Source organism: Muntiacus reevesi, chromosome 1, assembly GCF_963930625.1.
Source record: "Muntiacus reevesi chromosome 1, mMunRee1.1, whole genome shotgun sequence".
Lineage (NCBI taxonomy): Eukaryota > Metazoa > Chordata > Mammalia > Artiodactyla > Cervidae > Muntiacus > Muntiacus reevesi.
In genome coordinates this window covers 127,485,795-127,506,895 of record NC_089249.1, presented here as the reverse complement: position 1 = coordinate 127,506,895, position 21,101 = coordinate 127,485,795, and the positions used below count along the sequence as shown (strand labels likewise).

The window sequence follows — 21,101 nt, the reverse complement described above, 5'->3', positions numbered from 1 at the left end:
TGAGAGTACTCCTTTAGGACTTCAGCCCTGATTTGCTCAAGAGCCCAGCTACGATCTAAGGCTTCTGAGACTTTGCTAGTGGTTCAGTGGTTTAAGACTTCACCTTCCAATGCAGGGAGTGTGGGTTCGACCCCTGGTTGGGGAACTAAAATCCCACATGCCTTCTGGTCAAAAAAAAACAAAACTTGAAATCAGAAGCAATATTGTAGCAAATTCAATAAAAACTTTAAAAATGGTCCACATTAAAAAAAAAAAATCTGGAAAAAAAAAAAAAAAAAAGATCTATGGCTGGCCCATGATTCTGATCCTGACAGCCTTGACGGCTCGATATAGACAGATATGCATTCAGATCCTGGCTTGACCACCTACATGATCTTGGTCAAGTTATTTAATCTCTGAAACTTAGTTTTTAAATCTGAGGATGATGACACCTCTTCTAAATAATATTGTAGGGATTTAATGATAAAGTGTATAAAGAAAAGCTTAACAGTATATGGCACGTAATAGATGCTCAAAAAAAAAAAAAAGACAACAGTATCTAGTTCTTCGGTTAGTTCCCTTGCATTGTTTGTTACTAATAAAGATTCTGAAAAAAATGTCCTCAGAGGTAGTGTAGTAGAAGTAATCAAAATTCTCTGGAGTAAGCCTTCTTCTCTCTTGCATAACTCAGTCATTATTACATGTTAAGATTTCAAGTTCAGGAAGAAAATTTTTTTCTAAAGCACGTCATAAATGCTGCAACCATTTCCTCTGGGATCTTTTCACTGTGTTGACTTTTTCGCAACAAAAATTTTTAGATGCTGTCCATGTCCATAATCAGAATGTCCAGTGAAAATAAAGATTCTGTACAAATTGCTGAGAAAAGAAGTCTTTTACTCAGTTATCCACAACTTTCTAGTGTTCTTGTACTCATCACTTTGCATACCAATTACATTTATTTTTAAATCTAGTTTCATTCACAGTTTTACCCTTATTTCATTCTGTAAGGAAATATGTTGTTCACATCTTAGTTTTACAGGGACATATCACAGTAATTCTCTTCATCAAAGCATGGGATTGGGACTTCCCTGGTGGTCCAGTGGTTAGAACTTCATGTTCTCACTGCCAAGGTCCCGGGTCCAATCCCTGATGCAGGAACTAAGATCACATAAGCCTCAAGGTATGGCCCAAAAAGTTAAATTAAGTTAAATTTAAAAATAAAAAGCATGGAATTGACTTGGCCTTCCCAGACAGAATATTGTCCCTATCAGCCCTATCCCAACCAAATCTACTTTGATGCTTCTCTTCAAGTTTTGTGATTAATTATGAAGCTTTAGAAACACAGTTCTGTAGAATATAAACTGTCATTACTATTGATATATTGCTGATAACTACAGGTTTCACTCCAATCACTGCAAGTTTTAAAATTATTACTATTTTAGTGCAAACTCCAATTTTTGTTGGAGAAAAGTGAAATACTGTAAATAGGGTACCAGCCAATCAATTTGTTAGGAGAAAGTTTCTAGACATAGAAAAGTTTTGAAGGGCCAGTGATTTTTTTAAAAAATTTATTAATTAAGTTTTTTTCTTATTGAGATAGAATGGTGGTAGTTTAGTCACCAAGTCATATCTGACTCTTGCAACCCCATGCACTATAGCCCACCAGGCTCCTCTGTCCATGTGATTTCCCAGGTGAGAATACTGGAGTACGTTGCCAGGGGATCTTCCCGACCCAGGGACTGAACCCAGGTCTCCCTCAGTGCAGGCAGACTCTTCACCGACTGAGCATACAATATCATGTCAGTTTCAGATGTAAAGTTTTCTTTTGAATAGGAGAGATAGAGAGATCCAGGTGGAATGTGAAGTCCAAATATGAGTTTTTAAAGACACAGAAAGGAAAACAATTATAGGTTTGCAGACAAGTTTGCTGGTCCATTTGAGCCCCATCCCTAATGGCCACACCCTGAAGTCAGGACGCTCCACCTGGGACTGGCCTGGAGAAACCTGCGCTCTACCAGTTACTATGAGAGACCTGGGACATGCATTGCCAGACATCATTCTTTCATGCCCTATTGTTAAATTTTTATTGGAATATAATTGATTTACAATGTAGTATTACTTTCCTCTGTACAGCAAAGTGAATCAGTTATGTGCTAAGTCACTTCAGTCGTGTCTAACTCTTTGTGACCCCATGGACTCTACCCCGCCAGGCTCCTCTGTCCATAGGATCCTCCAGGCCCGAAGAGTGGACTGGAGATCCACTCTTTCCAGGAGATCTTTCCAACCCAGGGATCGAACCCACATCTCTCACGTGTCCTGCATTGGCAGGTGGATTCTTTACCACTAGCACCACCTGGGAAGCCTGAATCAGTTATACATATACATACATCCACTGTTTTTTATTCTTTTCCCATATAGGTCATTATAGAATATTGAGCACAGAGTTCCCTGTACTACTCTATTATTCTTATTAGATATCTATTTTATAAATAGTAGCATGTATACTACTGTTTAGTATAGTATGTATACTACTATCCCAGTCTCCCAATTTATCCCTCCCCCCAAGAGCCAGTGTTTTGCGTGTTGAGGGATCTCCAGTAGCAAATGATGAAAACCATTTGGTAGAGACCAGGCTTAATTGAAATTTCTGCAGGAAACCAGGGGGAAGTAAAACATTCAAGACGCTGGCTTGGTGTTCAGAGAATGATACTTATGGGTTATATAAAACTGAGATAATACTAATAACAGAGCCAATTTATTTCCTTCTCAAATGTTGAAGCATAGAAAAAAACAAGAGACAGACCTAAGTTTAATGAAAGGTGGAATCTAAAAAGACTGAACTATTATTCTCCTTTTCAAGTCCATTTGAGATATTTCATAGACCTAATATTCCTAGCTAGCAGTGCTAAGAATATAGAAAGCCTCATCTCTGTGGAGAAGATCTGGGAAGCTTGTTGCAGTCTGGAAATTAGAGCCAAAAGAAAACAAACAAGAATTCATTTCTGCCATTAAAATTGCAAACCATCATTGTTGCAATCTACTATAATTTCCTTTCCTAATCTAGATATATTTTGTATGATTTTGAAAGCTGTTACAACATTTGTTATTCAAATTAAAACATGTGTTGTAAGTGAACTGGGAAATTTGGTAAGCATCTCATTTTGAAATTTCCAATTGACCTCCCCAGCCCTCTTACATTAAATGACATAAAACAAACCATGCAGACCATGTCCTCTGCAAGTTCTTTCCCTCAGAAAAAGAAAAGAGGTTTGTTAGGATTGCTAGACATTAAAGAACAATCACCAAAAAGATAAAGTGCTCATGTAGCCACAGAATTTCAGAGCTGGGAACAACGTCAGACATCATCTGGTCTAGTGGCACACAATTTCATCTGCCCCCTGAAGCTTGTTGCTGACCCACAAGATCTATAAAAACTGTTCTTTCTAGAACCTTAGTAATCCTATACCTATGCTTGTGTTCAGTCACTCTGTCGTGTCCAACTCTTTGCGACCCTTTGGACAGTAGCCCGCCAGGCTCCTCGTCCATGGGATTTCCCAGGCAGGAATACTGGAGTGGTTTGCCATTTCCTCCTCCAGGGGATCTTCCTGACTCAGAGACTGAACCTGCATCTCCTGTTGTCTCCTCTGCAGTATTACTACTTCTGCTATTCTTCATATTTTGGAGTTTACAGCACAGGTTCTTTCAGTTCAAAATCAGACAGAAAGAGGGAGGGAGAGGGAAGGAAAGAAGAAAAAGAGAGAGAGGAGAAGAGGAAGAGAATAATTGCTACTCAAGTCTCAACACACTTTTTAGAAACCCCAAAACTGGGAATGCTTTGGTATAAATGAGAGTTTCTCAGCTTTGGCATTACTGACATTTTAGACTGGATAATTCTTTGTTGTGAGGGAGCTGTCCTGTGCACCGTAATATATTTATCAGCATCCCTGGCCAGTCTCTCCCCTGCCAGTTGTGACAAACAAAAATATCTAGCAACATTGTCAAATCTGGGGCAGGGGTGGAAGTGGGTGGACCACATCATTCCTGGTTGAGAACCATTGATGTGTATGGTTTGTGCAGAAACAAATAATAGGTAAATGTCTGATGATTGAAAAGCCAGTTCTCTACTCATCATACACACAACCTCTCCAACACTGAATGTTATTATTTCGTAAAGACCTTTTCCTTGAAGTAGCAGCTGTCCTGATAGTACTCAGTCAGAATGCTCTCCAAGATCAGAATGCCACGTTATTTGCCAAACAGCTAGGCAGAAGAGTCCCATTCTAGTCCTGGAACTGCCAACGTGGGATGTTACAGAAAATAAGAAAATCTAAGTTAAATGCTGTGGTCCTGATGCAGAAGTCACTGGACTTCATCAGCTTTTGCATAATCCTGGAGTTGAGTTGGCCATGTGAGTGTCATCTTCCTTCCTTGGGGCTCCCTGTTCATCATCCAAGTGCTTAGGAGTGGTCAGTTCAAGAGTCTACCTAGGACATAGTAGTTACTCAGCAAATATTTGTTGAATGCTTTCGTGAAAGATGTTTTACTTTGGGTACTTTGCCTTTTGGATTGGAAAATTAAGCACTTTATTGTGCCAGAGCTAAACATATCCTTGTTCAAATCAGTTGGAGGATAGCCTATCTCCTAGAAAATCTCAAAGTCACTCGTATATCATATTTCACAATCCTCAAGTTTAAAAAAAAAAAAGTGTGCGTGTGTGTGTGTGTGTGTGTGTGTGTGTATAAGCACACACCTGCCTTGTCCAAAATATAGAAGCAATCAAAAGTGTATAGAAAATACTCTCTCAATGAAGGACCGCAGTTAGGCCAGGGTCTGTACTGGTGTGTTAAATACACCATCTCTTTAGTCCTCACAATAATCACATTGTATAGATGCTAAGCACAGGGAAATATATTGTTCAAGGTCAGACAGCAGCTATAGGGGAAGCAGGAATTCAAATCAAGGTCTGGTTGAGTTTTCAGCTGCCTAAGCCAGTTTACAAGCCTCCCTTGACTCACTTGGCCCATGTGCCCCAGGCCTCTGTTGCCTGTTGAATGGAGAACTGTTGGTGCACTGCTGTCTGGCCCTCCAGGGTAGCTGACACCCACCCCCCAGGCCTCCTCAGGATTGAGGACTGAGCTTCATCACCCAAACCTGGTGAGAGCCTACACAGAGACGGCCCCAGGACCCAGCCAGACCAGACCTGCAGGGGGTTGGTGCCTTTCAACACTTCTAGATTCACACACTCTGCCGCTCCCTGGAGCATGGGATCTGGCTTCCAGGGGCTGCCTTAGGATCTAGGCAACGAAACCAAGAGGTTGGGGAACTTCAACTCTTCATGAAAAAAACTGGGACCAGTGGAAGACTGTAAACTAAAAGACAGCATATATATGCCTCTCCCTTCCTTCCCCCTCAGACTGTTCTGAGATATTCCGGTTCCATTTAGTCTTTCTGGAGATCAGCTGTGACTTCTTGTGAAGTTGGGGCTCAGATCAGTACTATGTCACCTTACATCTGCTACGCTTCTTGCTTTGTCTCAGTTCCCCTTTTCCTTCAAACTTACTGCCCTGCCGTTACACACACACACACACACCCCACACAGCCCCCAGTAAAGTGTTAATCTATAAGTTTTGCTTTGGTTCTGTTTTCTAGGGTACTACAGCTAAAACATAAGCTTATGCTCTTTAATTTATAAAATGACATGTTGTTACCCATCTTTCAAAAGTCCAAGAAAAATAAAAACAAACTTTCTATTAGTAGAGCTTACACCATACTGATCATAGCTGACAAATATTTTGAAAGAAAGAAAAAAAAAAAGCCACAGTCTACAGGTGTGGGAAGCATGCATTAAGGTGGCACTAATCTTGCCTTACCTGCCTAACCACCATATGCTTTTCTCCCTCTTGCATTTAGACAAAAGGCTGTGTTAACACTTGTTTGCGTGCCAGGGCTCTGTTTATCTGACTATGATGATCCTGCGTAGCCTAGTAGGATGGCAAGTGTCAACCATCCTAAGTTCAAGTCCTACTGCTCCTGCATATTTGGTGTTTGACTTGAGAAAGTAATAATACCTGTGTAGATATTTCCTCGCCTGTAAAATAGAAATCAGACGACCTGCCTCACCTTTCCCATGGGCTGGTGTGACACAGTGAAAGTATGTTGAAGCATCACACAGGGGTGCTTTAACTATGTGAGGGGAGGTTAGGTAATAACTTTCTAATTTAGTCTTCTGAATTCCCATCACTAAAAATAATGAAGCACTTCAGTAGGAAAATATAAAGGAATAAACCACTTAAATCTTTTCAAATATGTTGATAATTAAGCTTAAAAACCAAGATGGACTAGGGACTTCCCTAGCGGTCCGAGGATAAGGCACTGAGCTTACACTGCAGGGGACACGGGTTCAATCCCTGGTCTGGGGACTGAGATTCCACAAGCTGTGCAGCACAGCCAAAAAATAGAGGGGGGAGAAAAAAACTATGATGGGATAAAAGAGGCTGGATTTTCCCTCCCACATGAAACAAATAAACAGAAAATATATTTTTAAAAAGCAATTTTAAGACAATGGATGTCAAACAATCAGATGATTCTCCAAGAGAAAGGAAACCTGTGATGGGCCCTGTGATTGCCCTCAGCTGACCCCTGGAGACTTTCCAGGCTACAGCGCGGGGAGAAGGAAGCCCTGGGGAGATTGGTGGAGTTAAGTTGAGCAGATGGAGCTGAGACCCCAAGAGACCAAGGTGGCTGGAGTTCAAAGGACAGAGTATCAAAGATGCAAGAGATGCACAGAGAGAAAACTCTGGAGGTCTGCGGGATCCAGCAGAGTACGAATCAGGGCATGCATGTGAGGAAACATGCAAAGCTGAGGGAACAACTAGCCAAAAGGACCAGCAAGGACAGTAGCTAGAGCTCACACTGGGCTAAGAGTGCCTGTTTCTACCAGCCAGACTGGAAAAATCCCTTAATTCACAAGGCACTGGGCAGAGTACTTTAAAAAAGTTTGCCACAATGGTGGGAAATAATTAACCATAAACTAAAAGACCCTGATGCTGGGAAAGATTGAGGGCAGGAGGAGAAGGGGACAACCAAAGATGAGATGGTTAGATGGCATCACTGACTCAATGGACATGGGTTTGGGTGAACTCCGGGAGTTGGTGGTGGACAGGGAGGCCTGGCGTGCTGCGGTTCATGGGGTAGCAAAGAGTCAGACACGACTGAGAGACTGAACTGAACTGAAGCTAAATACTGCTGTGGCCCAGTCTAATAAATCTTCAACACATGACCTGAAAGGATCAAGTTGTTTCCAATAATTAAACTTCATTCCAGAACAAAGCTCAAAAATATTTTTAGAAGTTATTATAGTTGTATTTCATATGTTTAAAACCTTGCATTTCATATCTTCAAAACTCTCTAGAGAGAGTTTCTAAGACTCAAATCAAATATCTGTGGATAAAAACTACAGTGTTCAAGATAAAAGACATCTGCTGCTGCTGCTGCTGCTGCTGCCGCTAAGTTGCTTCAGTCGTGTCCGACTCTGTGTGACCCCATAAACAGCGGCCCACCAGGCTCCTCTGTCCCTGGGATTCTCCAGGCAAGAATACTGGAGTGGCTTGCCATTTCCTTCTCCAATGCATGAAAATAAAAAGTGAAAGGGAAGTCACTCAGTTGTGTCCGACTCTTCGTTACCCCATGGACTGTAGCCTACCAGGCCCCTCCATCCATGGGATTTTCCAGGCAAGCGTATTGAAATGGGTCACCATGTCCTTCTCCCAAAAGACGTCTAGGATGGAATAAATCATATATCCATACAATGAAATACTACTGAGCAATGAAAAGGAGTGAGCTTGAGAAAATCTCAAAATAATTATGCTAAAAGAATTCAGACAAAAATGTGTCAAGTTGTGCTATTCCTTTTACTTGAAATTCTAGAAGATGCAAAGTAATCTCTAATTGCAGAAAACATATCAGTGATTATCTGATGAGGGGGCAGAAGGAAAGGATTCTCAAGAGGCACAAGGAAACTTTAGGGAGTGATGGAGTTGCTCACTATTTTGATTTTTATAATGGTTTCACAGGTGTGCACAGATGTCAAAGCTTATCATTTTGTACACTTTAAATATGTGCAGTTTATTGTATGTCAATTATAATTCAAAAAACTGAAGAGACTACAGTGTATTTCTAAAAACCATTGAACAACTTGGGAAATAGAGGATTTTAAAATGTAGCCACATTTAATATTTAAAATTTTGTAAATTTTAGAGAATGGTTCAAGATTTAAATCTATAATTTTTGTTACATCTAAACCTATAGTGTCTATTGACTATACCTATAGAATAGCATCTATATTTGTATAGTAGCTAAAATTTGTTTGAGGGTTCTTTTTCCTTTCTGTAGCAACAAATTGGAAAATCTATTCCCCCTGTTGATTAGAAATATTTTCATAAAGGAGGATGGGGTTATTTCAAAACAAAACTAAGAATCAGAAAGGCACAAGTTATGAATTTTTCCAAAGCTTGTTTTAGAAATTAAGAAAATTATACCCATTTTTCTTAACCGTAAGTAACTGTACACTTACTCTCTAACACCCTTTTCTGTTTGATATGAGGTCTGGGCTTGAAAAATCCTCTAAATATCTGATTAAAAACTCAAAGACTTTAATTCCTGTTATCCTCTTTCATTACAGATAGAGTTATGTGATGCATGCTCATTATATTTTAGACTGAATTAATTTATGTATTCTCATGCTCCCAACTTGTCTGTCTTGATTTCTCCCAGTTTGATGCCGACCGGGACGAGGATGAAGTGTTCTATGACATCAGCATGGCAGTTGACAGCAAGTTATTTCCAAACAAAGAGGCTGCAGCAGGTAAGTTACCGTGTCCTTTGGGCTACAGTACACCCTGATCCCCTGCCAAGTGTCTGGGGCTTTGTAGTAACGCTGGAGCTCAACATACTGCTCTAAGGTTGTGAGGATGATGCTGTCCTCAGAGCTTTATACCTTCTGGCTTAAAAATAAAGGTACAAAAGAGCATTGAAAACAGCCATATATCTGGTTCTTATGGTCACTGCCATTCTTCCAGTCATTGCACAGGCAAATTAGCAGGTAGTCACAATAGATCATAGGATCTACGTTACTGTGGGATTTCCCTAGAGGTTCAGGTGGTAAAGAATCTGTCCTAAATGCAGGAGACATGGGGGGAAAATCCCCTGGAGAAGGAAAGGGCAACCCACTCCAGTATTTTTGCCTAGAGAATTCCATGGACAGAGGAGCCTGGAAGGCTACAGTCCAAGGCGTTGCAAAGAGTTGGATGTGTCTAAGCAACTAACACTCCACTACTTCTATGCTACTATAATTTTTAAAAATTGATCTAACCCATAACTTGAGCACAATAAAAGTTACAACTTCTCCAGGCTGCCCTAACATATATATGTCTCTCCTGAACCAGGGAAAAATCCTCCCCTTGGGTCTGATAGATGCCCCCATTCCAACCCACAGTCCCTGTTGTAGCCCTGCCCCCTTTTCTTTCTATATGTAGAAGTTTGACACTGTATATCCGCTCAAGTAGTCAGTACTCACAGTTCCATCCTTGACCCTTTTCTCACTCTCTTATACACTTTCTCTGCATCAACTCATTGTCCCTCATGGTTTCAACCATCACTTCTATGTGGATGACTCTCAAATCTTTGTCTCAGTCCTGACCTTTCTTCTCAGTTACAGCCTCAGTAAATAAAGACCAAAAGTTCTGGGCTGTAAAAAAAAAAAAAAAAAAAAAAGGCTAAACACCTAAAATTTTAAGCTGTATTTGAAGCCCACTAAGAACAGGTTTTAAGAAAGAATTTTTTTTTAAAAGACAAGGCAGTAGTCTTTCTGGGCAGACCCACAGAGCACAGATAACTGATACAAACTGACCTGCCTGATTTTCCAGTGATATTTACAGAAAGCCTGTTACAGGAAAGAAGGAATATTAAGAAGCATGTCAGATCATGTAAACAAGAGTACCACTGCTTCAAAAAAAAGTTATATACCTATGTTTTTTGTTTGTTTTGTTTTGTTTGACCAGCCTTAGGGGTATTTCTCCCACCAGGGATTGAACCCAAGCTCTCTACACTGAAGAACAGAGTTTTAACCAGTGGACCACTAGGGAAGTCTTGACACCTGTGTTTTTAAGTTAATGTTTAATTTATAACATTCCTTTTAGACCTCTCACAACACATGTCTATGTGATAGATACCTTCAGTTTCCAAACAGCAGAGCAGAGGAGAAAATTTAAACTGCCCTTTCTTTAGAATTTCCAGCACTTTATGACTCTCAAGTAGCATTTCTCCAAAGTGGCCTCATCCTACAGTGATGTAGCTATGCTGTCTAAAGTACATTCGGTAAATTCTGTCTTCATCCTCTTCAGGTCCCCTTGGTAGAGTGCACAGTGCCTGGCCCATAGCAGGGGTTTCCAAGGGCCCCGCCTGCCTTCCCACAGCTCTGAGCTTATGAACAGAGAGGTCTGTGTTCACAGCCACAACTCCCCAACCCCCCTCCATTCCCAAGGCCCCTGAAAATGTACAAGACCTCTACTCCAGCCTTAGAGTAAACCTCTTCTATCTGTCCCAGACCTGGTGGGTGAAGTGGTCCCAGGAGAGCCTGTGGTAAACTGGAAATAAACCTCTCCTTCCCAGAGGCCACCACTTCACAGCCCCAGACTATTGTTCAGTTCAGTTCAGTTCAGTCACTCAGTCGTGTCTGACTTTTTGTGACCCCATGGGCTGCAGCACGCCAGGCCTCTCTATCCATTACCAACTCCTGGAGTTTACTCAAACCCATGTCCATTGAGTTGGTGGTGCCATCCAACCATCTCATCCTCTGTCGTCCCCTTCTCCTCCCCCCTTCAATCTTTTCCAACATCAGGGTCTTTTCCATTGAGTCTGTTCTTCATATCAGGTGGCCAAAGTATTGGAGTTTCAGCTTCAGCATCAGTCCTTCCAGTGAACAGCCAGGACTGATTTCCTTTAGGATGGACTGGTTGGATCTCCTTGCAGTCCAAGGGCCTCTCAAGAGTCTTCTCCAACACCACAGTTCAAAAGCATCAATTCGTTGATGCTCAGCTTTCTTTACAGTCCAACTCTCACATCCATACATGACTACTGGAAAAACCATAGCTTTGGATTAAATATTAACTGAGCATGGCCCCGCTCATCAGAATAAGACCCAGTTTCCCCCTCAGTCAGTCTCTCCCATCAGGAAGCTTCCATAAGCCTCTTATCCTTCTCCATCAGAGGGCAGAGAGAGTGAAAACCACAATCACAGAAAGCTAACCAAACTGATCACATGGACCACAGCCTTGTCTAACTCAATGAAACTATGAGCCATGCTGTGTAGGGCCACCCAAATGGACGGGTCATGGTGGAGAATTCTGACAAAACATGGTCCATTGGAGAAAGGAATGGCAAACCACTTCAGTATTCTTGCCTTGAGAACCCCATGAACACTATGAAAAGGCAAAAAGATAGGATACTGAAAGATGAACTCCCCAGGCTGATAGGTGCCCAATATGCTACTGGAGATCAGTGGGTAAATAACTCCAGAAAGAAGGAAGAGACAGAGCCAAAGCAACACCACCACCCAGTTGTGGATGTGACTGGTGATGAAAGTAAAGTCCAGTGCTGTAAAGAGCAATACTGCATAGGAACCTAGAATATTAGGTCCATGAATCAAGGCAAATTGGAGATGGCAAATAGGAGGTGGTCAAACAGGAGATGGCAAGAGTGAATATCAACATTTTAGGAATCAGTGAACTAAAATGAATTGGAATGGGTGAATTTAACTCAGATGACCATTATATCTACTACCGTGGGCAAGAATCCTTTAGAAGAAATGGAGTAGCCATCATAGTCAACAAAAGAGTCCGAAATGCAGTTCTTGGATATAATCTCAAAAATGACAGAATGATCTCTGCTCATTTCCAAAGCAAACCATTCATTATCACAGTAATCCAAGTCTATGCTCCAACCAGTAATGCTGGAGAAGCTGAAGTTGAACAGTTCTATGAAGACCTACAAGACCTTCTAGAACTAACACCAAAAAAGATGTCCTTTTCATTATAGGGGACTGGAATGCAAAAGTAGGAAGTCAAGAAATACCTGGAGTAACAGGCAAATTTGGCCTTAGAGTACAGAATGAAGCAGGGCAAAGGCTAATAGAGTTTTGTCAAGAGATGCACTGGTCATAGCAGACACCCCCTTCCAACAACACAAGAGAAGACTCTACACAAGGACATCACCAGATGGTCAACACTGAAATCATATTGATTATATTCTTTCCAGTCAAATATGGAGAAGCTCTATTCAGTCAGCAAAAACAAGACTGGGAGCTGACTGTGGCTCAAATCATGAACTCCTCATTGCCAAATTCAGACTTAAATTGAAGAAAGTAGGGAAAACCACTAGACCATTCAAGTATTACCTAAATCAAATCCCTTACAATTATACAGTGGAAATGACAGATATATTCAAGGGATTAGATCTGATAGACAGCCTATTGTTACCATTAAAGAATTGACCAGTGTTGCTGGATCCTTTTCTCATTCCGGAGAAGTCAGAAGCCTGCACCAGTAGGTAAAATCTCCCAGCTTGTAAACATCAGTGACTCAGTCAATTAAAGAAATCATGTCCGTGGGCTCTGCTGTGTGACTCATCAGCCCCCAGGTCTTGTGCCTTGGCTCTTTCCTTCTCTCTGAATCCTCTCTCTATTTAATCTCAGCTGCTCCACAGCTCCCATATCACTTCCAATGATGAAGTGTGAATGATTTTCAATTGCTTTAAATTTTTTAAGTAAAAAATTGTATGTACGTATATATATATATGTGTGTGTGTGTGTGTGTGTGTGTATGTGTGTGTGCGTGTGTGTGTGTGATGATTTGATTCATGAAATGATTACTACGGTCCAACTAGTTAACATAACTCATCTTTTCATTGTTGTTGTCCAGTTGTTCGATCATGTCTGACTCTTTACAACCCCATGGACTGCAGCATGCCAGGCTTTCCTGTCCTTCACCGTCTCCCAGAGTTTGCTCTAACTCATGTCCCTTGAATTGGTATGCCATCCGACCATCTCATCGTTTGTTGCCCCCTTCTGCCTTCAATCTTTCCCAGTATCAGGGTCTTTTCCAATGAGCCAGCTCTTCCCACCAGGTGGTCAAAGTATTGGCGCTTCAGCTTCAGCATCAGCCCTTCCTATGAATATTCAGGGTTGATTTCCTTTAGGATTGACTGCTATGATCTCTTTGCTGTTCAAGGGAGTCTCAAGAATCTTCAGCACCAAAATTCAAAAGCATCAGTTCTTTGGCTTTCAGAGAAGTGTTAGAGGAACTTTTATCTACAGATTCCCATCACTGCCCAGGAATTCCAGTCTTGCAGGAGGTTTCCTCTATTTGGTACTCAAAATGAGAGGAGGGTCTTCCCAAAACTTCAGATTGAAGATCCACTAAGAGGGAAATCTTTACCATTGTCCCAGAATACGTATGTTTAGCCTTCCAGTACCTCTGAAGCCAATGTATCATCTTCCCAATTAAATTTAAGGGGACAACATTTCCAAAGACCATTCTACATCTAAAACTAGTGACAGTGAATGAACCTGGGGGTTCTATTTCAGCTCATACCTTTGTCTGTTATCTATGGAAAGGATATTTTTAAATCTGAAAAGAAATTGAGAAATTCGAATTATGGGAAAAGAAGGTCATACTATCACTTTTACAAAATGCTCTGATTTTGCTCTCTTTTTTGAGTATTAAGATCATTGTAGTTGTTTTATGTGTTAAATTGTCCAGTGAAAGATGCAAAATGTGTACGTATGGTTATATTTACTACCCTATTTTGTATGTCAAGCCTTAAACTATTATTAAAGGTATCATTTCAGCAAACCAAGCAACCAGTAGTAAAAGAAAATGAGCGCTATTCAATCATTATCTGAATAGATAATGATATCCTTTGTCTGTTGCCTTCTATGATCTATTAGTTCTGTTTCCAAGAGCAACGACACGTCAAGAAATTCCATCCCTTGATGACACAATAACATTTCTGTTAAAAACATTTTATTAGGAAAACCAATCTTTTCTTCCTTATGAGCAGGAGTCGTTTATTTTTTAAACAAAAACCTCTTCATTCTCCAATCAATGAAGCTAGTTTTCTAATAACCTTGTTCCATTTTCAAATATTAACATCTCTGTTGACTGGGCTGTTTAAGACCCCTTCATGCTGTAGTTTATTAAAATAACTAAAAGAACAGTTTCTAATTAAATAAGTAGGACACAGGAACTGAAGCAGCTCTATATTCAATGAGCCTCTGTGTTCAGGTCATGTTGCTCATTTCAAAGGAACCACTTTAAAGTCTAAGGGAACGGTATCATCTGAGTACCTATCACCACTTTCACTAGTCAGTGGTGAATCATATCCATGTTGTGGAAGTAACAAAAGCTCATTAAAGTTGGCATTGCCTTTAACAAAGCTGTCAGTAGCAGCCACCTTGACTTTCACGGGCTGGAGAGACACCCCTTTATTCTACTTTCCATTCTTCCATTTCTGCAGCCACTCAGTGACCCATCTCATCATCAATCATTCACTGTTGCTATTTTCTCAGAATATGGAAGAGACACACACTCCTCCAGGTCCTCCCCTGTGGAGCACTTTAACAGAAGATCGTGTGTACAAAACCTTTTGGATTGTGTCTGCTTACAGCTTGGAATTAGTAGCCTGTGTTAGAAATGGGAGCTGTGACCTGTCTTTGATCTCACTCACTTTCTGCATGACCTTGGCCAAGCTATGTAACTTCTCCAGAGCTCATTTTCCTCTTTTCTAAAGTGACAGAGTAGGATTCTGTGAAATATTAAATTCTAGAATGTCTATGATCCTATCAGAGAGAAGTATACATTTTACTTCTGACCTCTTTACTGCCTCCCAACACTTAAGTGCAACCTGGTCTTCCAGCTGGACCCTGAGACATCAAGTAGTTTGGCCCTAAGATACACCTTACAAAACTTTTATTTGAAAAATTCTTAAAGAACAAAGATAGGAAAATTACATCTTCTACTTAAAAATTATATATAAAATTAAAGTTTCCATATCACCCCTACAGGCACTTTTAACACTCGTGTTGCCAAGGGTATCACCACGGATTGAGGAGTACATAGTTATTCAACTATATGTGGCAGCTCTACAGTTGTTTTTCCAAAATGATTTGATGGGTCAACCTTCTTCATTCTGAAAATCTTTATTGTACTTAAAATTTTTTAAATTACAAGCACAATAAACTGTAGTATTCCTGTTTAGTACTTAGTTGATTTGATGATGGGCTAATACTCAGTCAATTTTGTGAACAGCAGGGGTGATGATGAGAAGAGAAGAAGAAATGAGGAAACACTGTGTGGGGACTTACCTTGGTTCTTTTTCTAAAAGAAAATATGGAAGTAGCATCTCTGAGAGAGGTCTATATCTGAGAAGTGTGTGAAATGCTTGACATTTTTTTTTTAAGAAGTTCATCTTCATTTAACATTACTCATTGCATGTTCTGAACAAGAGTTTTTTGCAAGGGCAAGTTTACAGTGAAGCAGAGTGGTTGGTTTCTTCACAGGGGCATAGCATTTCATGGGCAGCATTGAGTTTTGTCTTTCTGGCTAGCTAGGTAATATAGATTGCCCAGCAGGAAAGCCTTGTTAGATGAGGATGATGACTCAATTGTGCTTCAGGAGCCCCATTATGAAAATTACTGGTCTAAGTGTAAGCCTTGGGAATTAATGGGTAAGTAATTCAGTGTAACCTGTAGTACCTAGGGGTAGAAACTCTGTGTTAACAGATTAAGTTAACCTGATTTTTCCTACTTTCAGGGACTAATGTGACCCAAAGGCTGTAAGAAAAGCTTATCAACTTCTCATGAAGTGAGCAAACTCAGCCCTTCTTTTTCGGGAACCCTTTGCTCTACTCCCACTGTATTTTGCTCCTGTTCCTTCCTCCTCAGTTGCTGTTGCACACTTCTAAACCACTTCTCCTCCTGGACAACCCTTATTCACCCTCATAGTTTGGGCTCACAAACTAGTTCCTTGTGAAGGAAGAATCCTACCTCCATCACCTCCTCCACTGCTAGTCAGAATTAGTAGCTTTTTCTTTTGGTTTCTGAACCTTGCTGTTGTCAAGTTAATCTCCTCCACAAGATCATTGTCTTCTTAAGGGTAGAGACAGTGTCTAGATATCTGTGTTATCAAACCAAACTTGGGTCCACTCCCCCAAATGCAGTAAAGCTAATCTACTGACACTGGTTTGTGGTGAAGGAAAGTGCCATGTTTATTGCAAGGTGATAAGGAGTTCAGGACAGTTAGTGCTCAAAAAGCCAAACTCCTTTATGGGTTTCAGCCAAGCATTTCTAAAGTCCAGACGAGGGAGGGGCATCCCAGCATATGTAATCAACTCATGCCCAGTTCTCTGGTTGATGGTGAAGTAACTGAGTGATGTTACAGGGGTTAAGCATTATCAATCCTTAGGCAACAGTAGGTCTGGGGCTACATGCTCACAATCATCAAGTAGTTAACTTCTTCCATTTGGTGGTGGTTTTAGCATCTGTGAAACAACTCAGGAAATGTGCATCTGATACTATTATTCAGGTACTTCAGAGAGAAGCCAGAGCAGAGGATATGGAGGAAGGGTCTGTCTTGGGAAGGCCCTGTAGGATCCTGCCCAGTTACATGTGCATTTTCCATCTGTAGACCAGACAGTGCCTGGCAGATGGGAAGAGTTAAAAATATTGGAGAATTTAATATAATCACAAGGATAATATGGAAACCTCATGGGAGATGGTTTACTTTAGAAACATGCACAGACAACCTCCATCCATCAGGTAACATTTGTTTTCCTAATCTTAGGTTCAAGTGACCTTGATCCTTCAATGATGTTGGACACTGGAGAGATCATTGATACAGGATCTGATTATGAAGATCAGGTAATTAAAACCTAAAAATATTTGTCTATTTAAATGTTTTTAATTTTGGTCTTTATAAATGTTTCATGAAAATTAGAATTACAAATCATTCTGTGAAATGATTACAGATAACTAATAATCTGTTCCATGATAAATCATACAGCTTTTATTCATTAACTTTGGCCCTCTAACTCTCCATAATCCACAGATTCAAAGTGGCAATTAATTAAGGGAAGATCTGTGGTCAAAAGTTACATGAGCTAGAAGTAAGACTACATGAGGTTCTCTTGCCCAAGAATTTGCCTGTGTCTCATTCTTCCCAATAATAAGCCCAGTATTTACTAACCACTGCCTAGAGACTCAGGGCACTGCTTTCTTTCTCTAACCTTTAAAAGGGACTGCTGACCAAGGACAACACAGCCAAGAAGTCACATATATTTTCTATTTGGATAAGAAATTTATCTGGATCCTTTTTTTCTCAGCAGAAGAACTCTTCTTCCTGCTCTGTTTTAATGATCCAAAATAGTTGGCAAATGATCCCACTCTCTAATTAGGCCTTATTTTTTAAAAAGCATCTTGTCTGAAATTTCATCCACCTCTCATCAATGCTCTTCTGCAGTGGCTGAAAGCCAAGTGGGCATATTCTCCTGAATTTTTCCCCCATTTTCAACTAATACATGTCACAAATTAACGAAATAGATCTGACCGGTGTACAAATGTAATGGTTGTTTCTCTGTTTTACATATGTATTCAGAAGCTATTTTCACAGGCATTTTCTTTCCTTACATCACAAAGCAAGGAGAAGATATTGACAAGTATTTAAAATATCTTTTAGCATTTATTAAGCACTTCGTACATACTAAACGTTGGGCTAAGTTCCTTAACTTGATTATCTCACTAATTCCTCACAACATCTCTAGGAAATAAGAATTATTATTTTTCTTTCATAGATAGGAGAATTAAGACTCCAAGAGTAATTTGCATGCGGTTACACAAATAGTTTCACAGTGGAGCTTGTGAACTCAGGGCAGTTTCCCTAAACCTGCACCCTGCAACCCACCATCCTCAGTCTCCAAAGACAGGCCATTCAGTGATGAATTTTTGGAGCCTTTTCAGTTGCTAACTCTTAAGACCTCAGCAGAGGCAAATGCCAGACAACCACGATAAAAGGTGAGCTCACCATCTAAAATTATAAAGCACCAAGAAATGAACCATAGCATGAAGTCCGCTGATTTAACAAATGAAGGATTCACACCCCCAAGGACTAGACAGAACAGAAAAATCTAAAAGAAATCTTAGTCAAGGAATATTTAAAATATCCAAAGAGATAAAGAGAAGATTAGAAGTCTTGAAATAAGTACAGGAAAGAATGGAAAGCAAGAGGCAAGAAGGAATAATGAGGAAGAAATAGAAATTCAAATTCTAGGCACCAAAAAATATTGTCATTGCAATAAAAATTCAGTGAACAAGTTGAAGAGTAGACTAGACACAGCTAAAAAGAGACAATGATAGAGCTGAGGAAATTTCCTTAGAATAAAAGAGAGAGCTAAACGAGAGTTCTTGTCAAAGAAAGAACTTGGGAGACACTGAGGATGGAATGATTGAGTCAACATGGTCTAAAAGGAGTTCCAGAAGGAGGACAGCATGGAGGGAGTAGAGCTTCATGTTAACAGATAATGGTTGAGAATTTTACAGAGATGAAAAAAGACAAGTCCCCAGATTGAAGGAGCACATTGTGTCCTGAACAGGGGAAAAAAAAACCCTCACCTATTCTTTTTTTCATTTAGCAAATATTAATAGAGCACCTACTATGTGCCGGGTACTATTTCAGCACTTGGAATATCTAATTGTATAAAACATACAAGGCGCATCCATCCAGGTGGGAAAGATAGTATACAATAAACATGTTAGTAAATTAGTAAATATCCTAGATTGATATGTGCTATGAGAAGAAAAAAAAAATAGAACAAGGTAGGAAGGTTAGGAATGCTGGAATGGGGACAGATTACGGTATTAACTAGGAGAGCCAATATTAACTAGGATGGCCTCATTAAAGAGGTGAGATTTGAGCAAAGACTTGGCATATAATGTAAAACACGGAGAACACAAAATACTAAAGACAGAAATAAAATACTAAAAGTGAAAAGGCATTACCTTATAGCAGTTTGGGGGGGAGGGGCAACAGAGTCCATAAATCGGGTGCCTGCCTTTTCTGAGAACCTCCAGTAAGTCAGATGCTGTGTTTTATGGTTTACATACATCATTGCTAATCTTTACAATGACTTAAGAAGGTAGCTCTGTTAAACTAAAGCTCAGACAGCTTAAATGACTTCCCAAGACCACACAGCTAACAAGCAGGAGAGTCAGGAATCAAACTATGATCAGTCTGGCACCAAAAGCTAGTTTACGCTTTCACATTCCAAATAAAGCCATTATCAAGGTCACTGACAATCTATTGCCGATTCCAGTTAGCGCTTTTTCATTATCTTTCTTGACCTTTGCTGCCTTTGATCCACTCCTGTGACAGTAGTGCAAAAGCAACCACAACTGTACTTAAACAGAAGTGTGGCTGTGTTCCAGTAAAGCTTTATTTATGGTCACTGAAATTTGAATTCCACATATTTTCTGGTGATTTATTTTGACTCTCCGAAAATGTAAAGCCCATTCTTAACAAAGATGCTGTTTACAGTCAGCAGAGTGGATTTGGCCTGTGGCCATAGGTTGCTGTGGAGAAGGAAATGGCAACCCACTCCAGTGTTCTTGCCTGGAGAATCCTGTGGACGGTGGAGCCTGGTGGGCTGCTGTCCATAGGGTCACACAGAGTCAGACATGACTAAAGCAACTTAGCATGCCTGCATGCGTTGGAGAAGGAAATGGCAACCCACTCCAGTGTTCTTGCCTGGAGAATCCTGTGGGCGGAGGAGCCTGGTGGGCTGCTGTCTATGGGTTCGCAGAGTCGGTCACGACTGAAGCGACTTAGAGCAGCAGCATAGATTGCTGACCGTGACTATAAATCATCTCCACTTCTTGACACTGTCCTATTAGCTTCTAACATTTCTATAGTATTTAATACTGTTCTAAATGCTTCACATTTATTACATTTTATCCCGAGACAGTTACATGAGATTGCTATCATCCCAATTTCACTGATAAGGAAACTGTAGCCCAGAGGAATTCAGAAGTTTACTTAAAGTCACATACCTGGCAAGATGTAAAGACAGAATTCCAACACAGTCTGACTGCAGAGCTGGGATCAGGAAAGACAGGTGAGGCTCTGCTATAATAACAAATAAAACTCAAGGGACTTCGCTGGCGATCCAGTGGTTGAGACACCATGCTTCCACCACAAGGGGCATGGGCTCAGCCTCTGCTCAGGGAACTAAGATTCAGCATGCCATAAATTTTTTTTTTTAATTTTTTAAAAAGGAAAGAATAGCAAACTAATGGAGCTTACATTCTTAGAACAAAAACAAGAACCATCAAAATTTGAGTGTTTTCCTTCCAGAGAGACCTCCAAAGGGACCATGGATAAGAAGGGGAAAAGCATGGGTGGGGGGTGGCGGAAACCTGCTCTTAGTTGCATATTTCTTCCTCCCACGATCATGAGACATCCCCTGTCACTGACTCTGCCTGTGTCTAAGGAGGCTGAAAAACGGAGCTTACTTAAGTGTTTAGTGAGTGCCAAGCCAGCCTGGGCCACAAAGCTCTTGCACTTACTGTTCTCTCTCTCACACTCCTCTCACTTCTTGGCCCACTCTTTCTTGGTTTCCTTGTGAACTCCGCTCTGTTGGTGCATTACTTCAATGTGAGCATCCCCGGTATCCTGGCAAAGGGAACCTTCGCTCCTCACTACACACATTATCCTTTGAGAAGCTCGACCACAGGCATGATTTCCGCTTCCTTCAGAGTCCCCTGGTGAGCTCCCAACGCCTATGTCTGCCTGCTAACCAGCACTGGTTGGATTTCCCACGTGCATCTCAAACTCAGAATGTCCAAAACTGAACTCACTGTCTTCCCCCACAAAATCTGTTCTTCCTTCTGTTTCCCCTATTTCTGTGAATGATACCACCATCCTCCCAGCTGCCCAAGCCAGAGACAAGGGCGTCTTCCTAATCTCCTTCCTTTTTCTCCCTGCCTACATCAGGGTGATCAGAAAGCTGGTCAGCTGGCC

The 21,101-nt window shown here is 40.7% G+C and overlaps 1 protein-coding gene across 2 annotated transcripts in view; it reads left to right on the top strand.

Moving 5' to 3' along the window:
* Positions 1 to 21,101, top strand: part of AK5 (adenylate kinase 5) — a 258,098-nt gene that overhangs the window by 123,180 nt on the left and 113,817 nt on the right. For both annotated transcript variants that reach the window (XM_065910763.1, XM_065910756.1), the window contains exons 7-8: positions 8,752 to 8,842; positions 16,875 to 16,951. In XM_065910763.1, the coding sequence (XP_065766835.1) occupies positions 8,752 to 8,842; positions 16,875 to 16,951 (168 nt within the window). The remainder of the gene's footprint in view (positions 1 to 8,751; positions 8,843 to 16,874; positions 16,952 to 21,101) is intronic.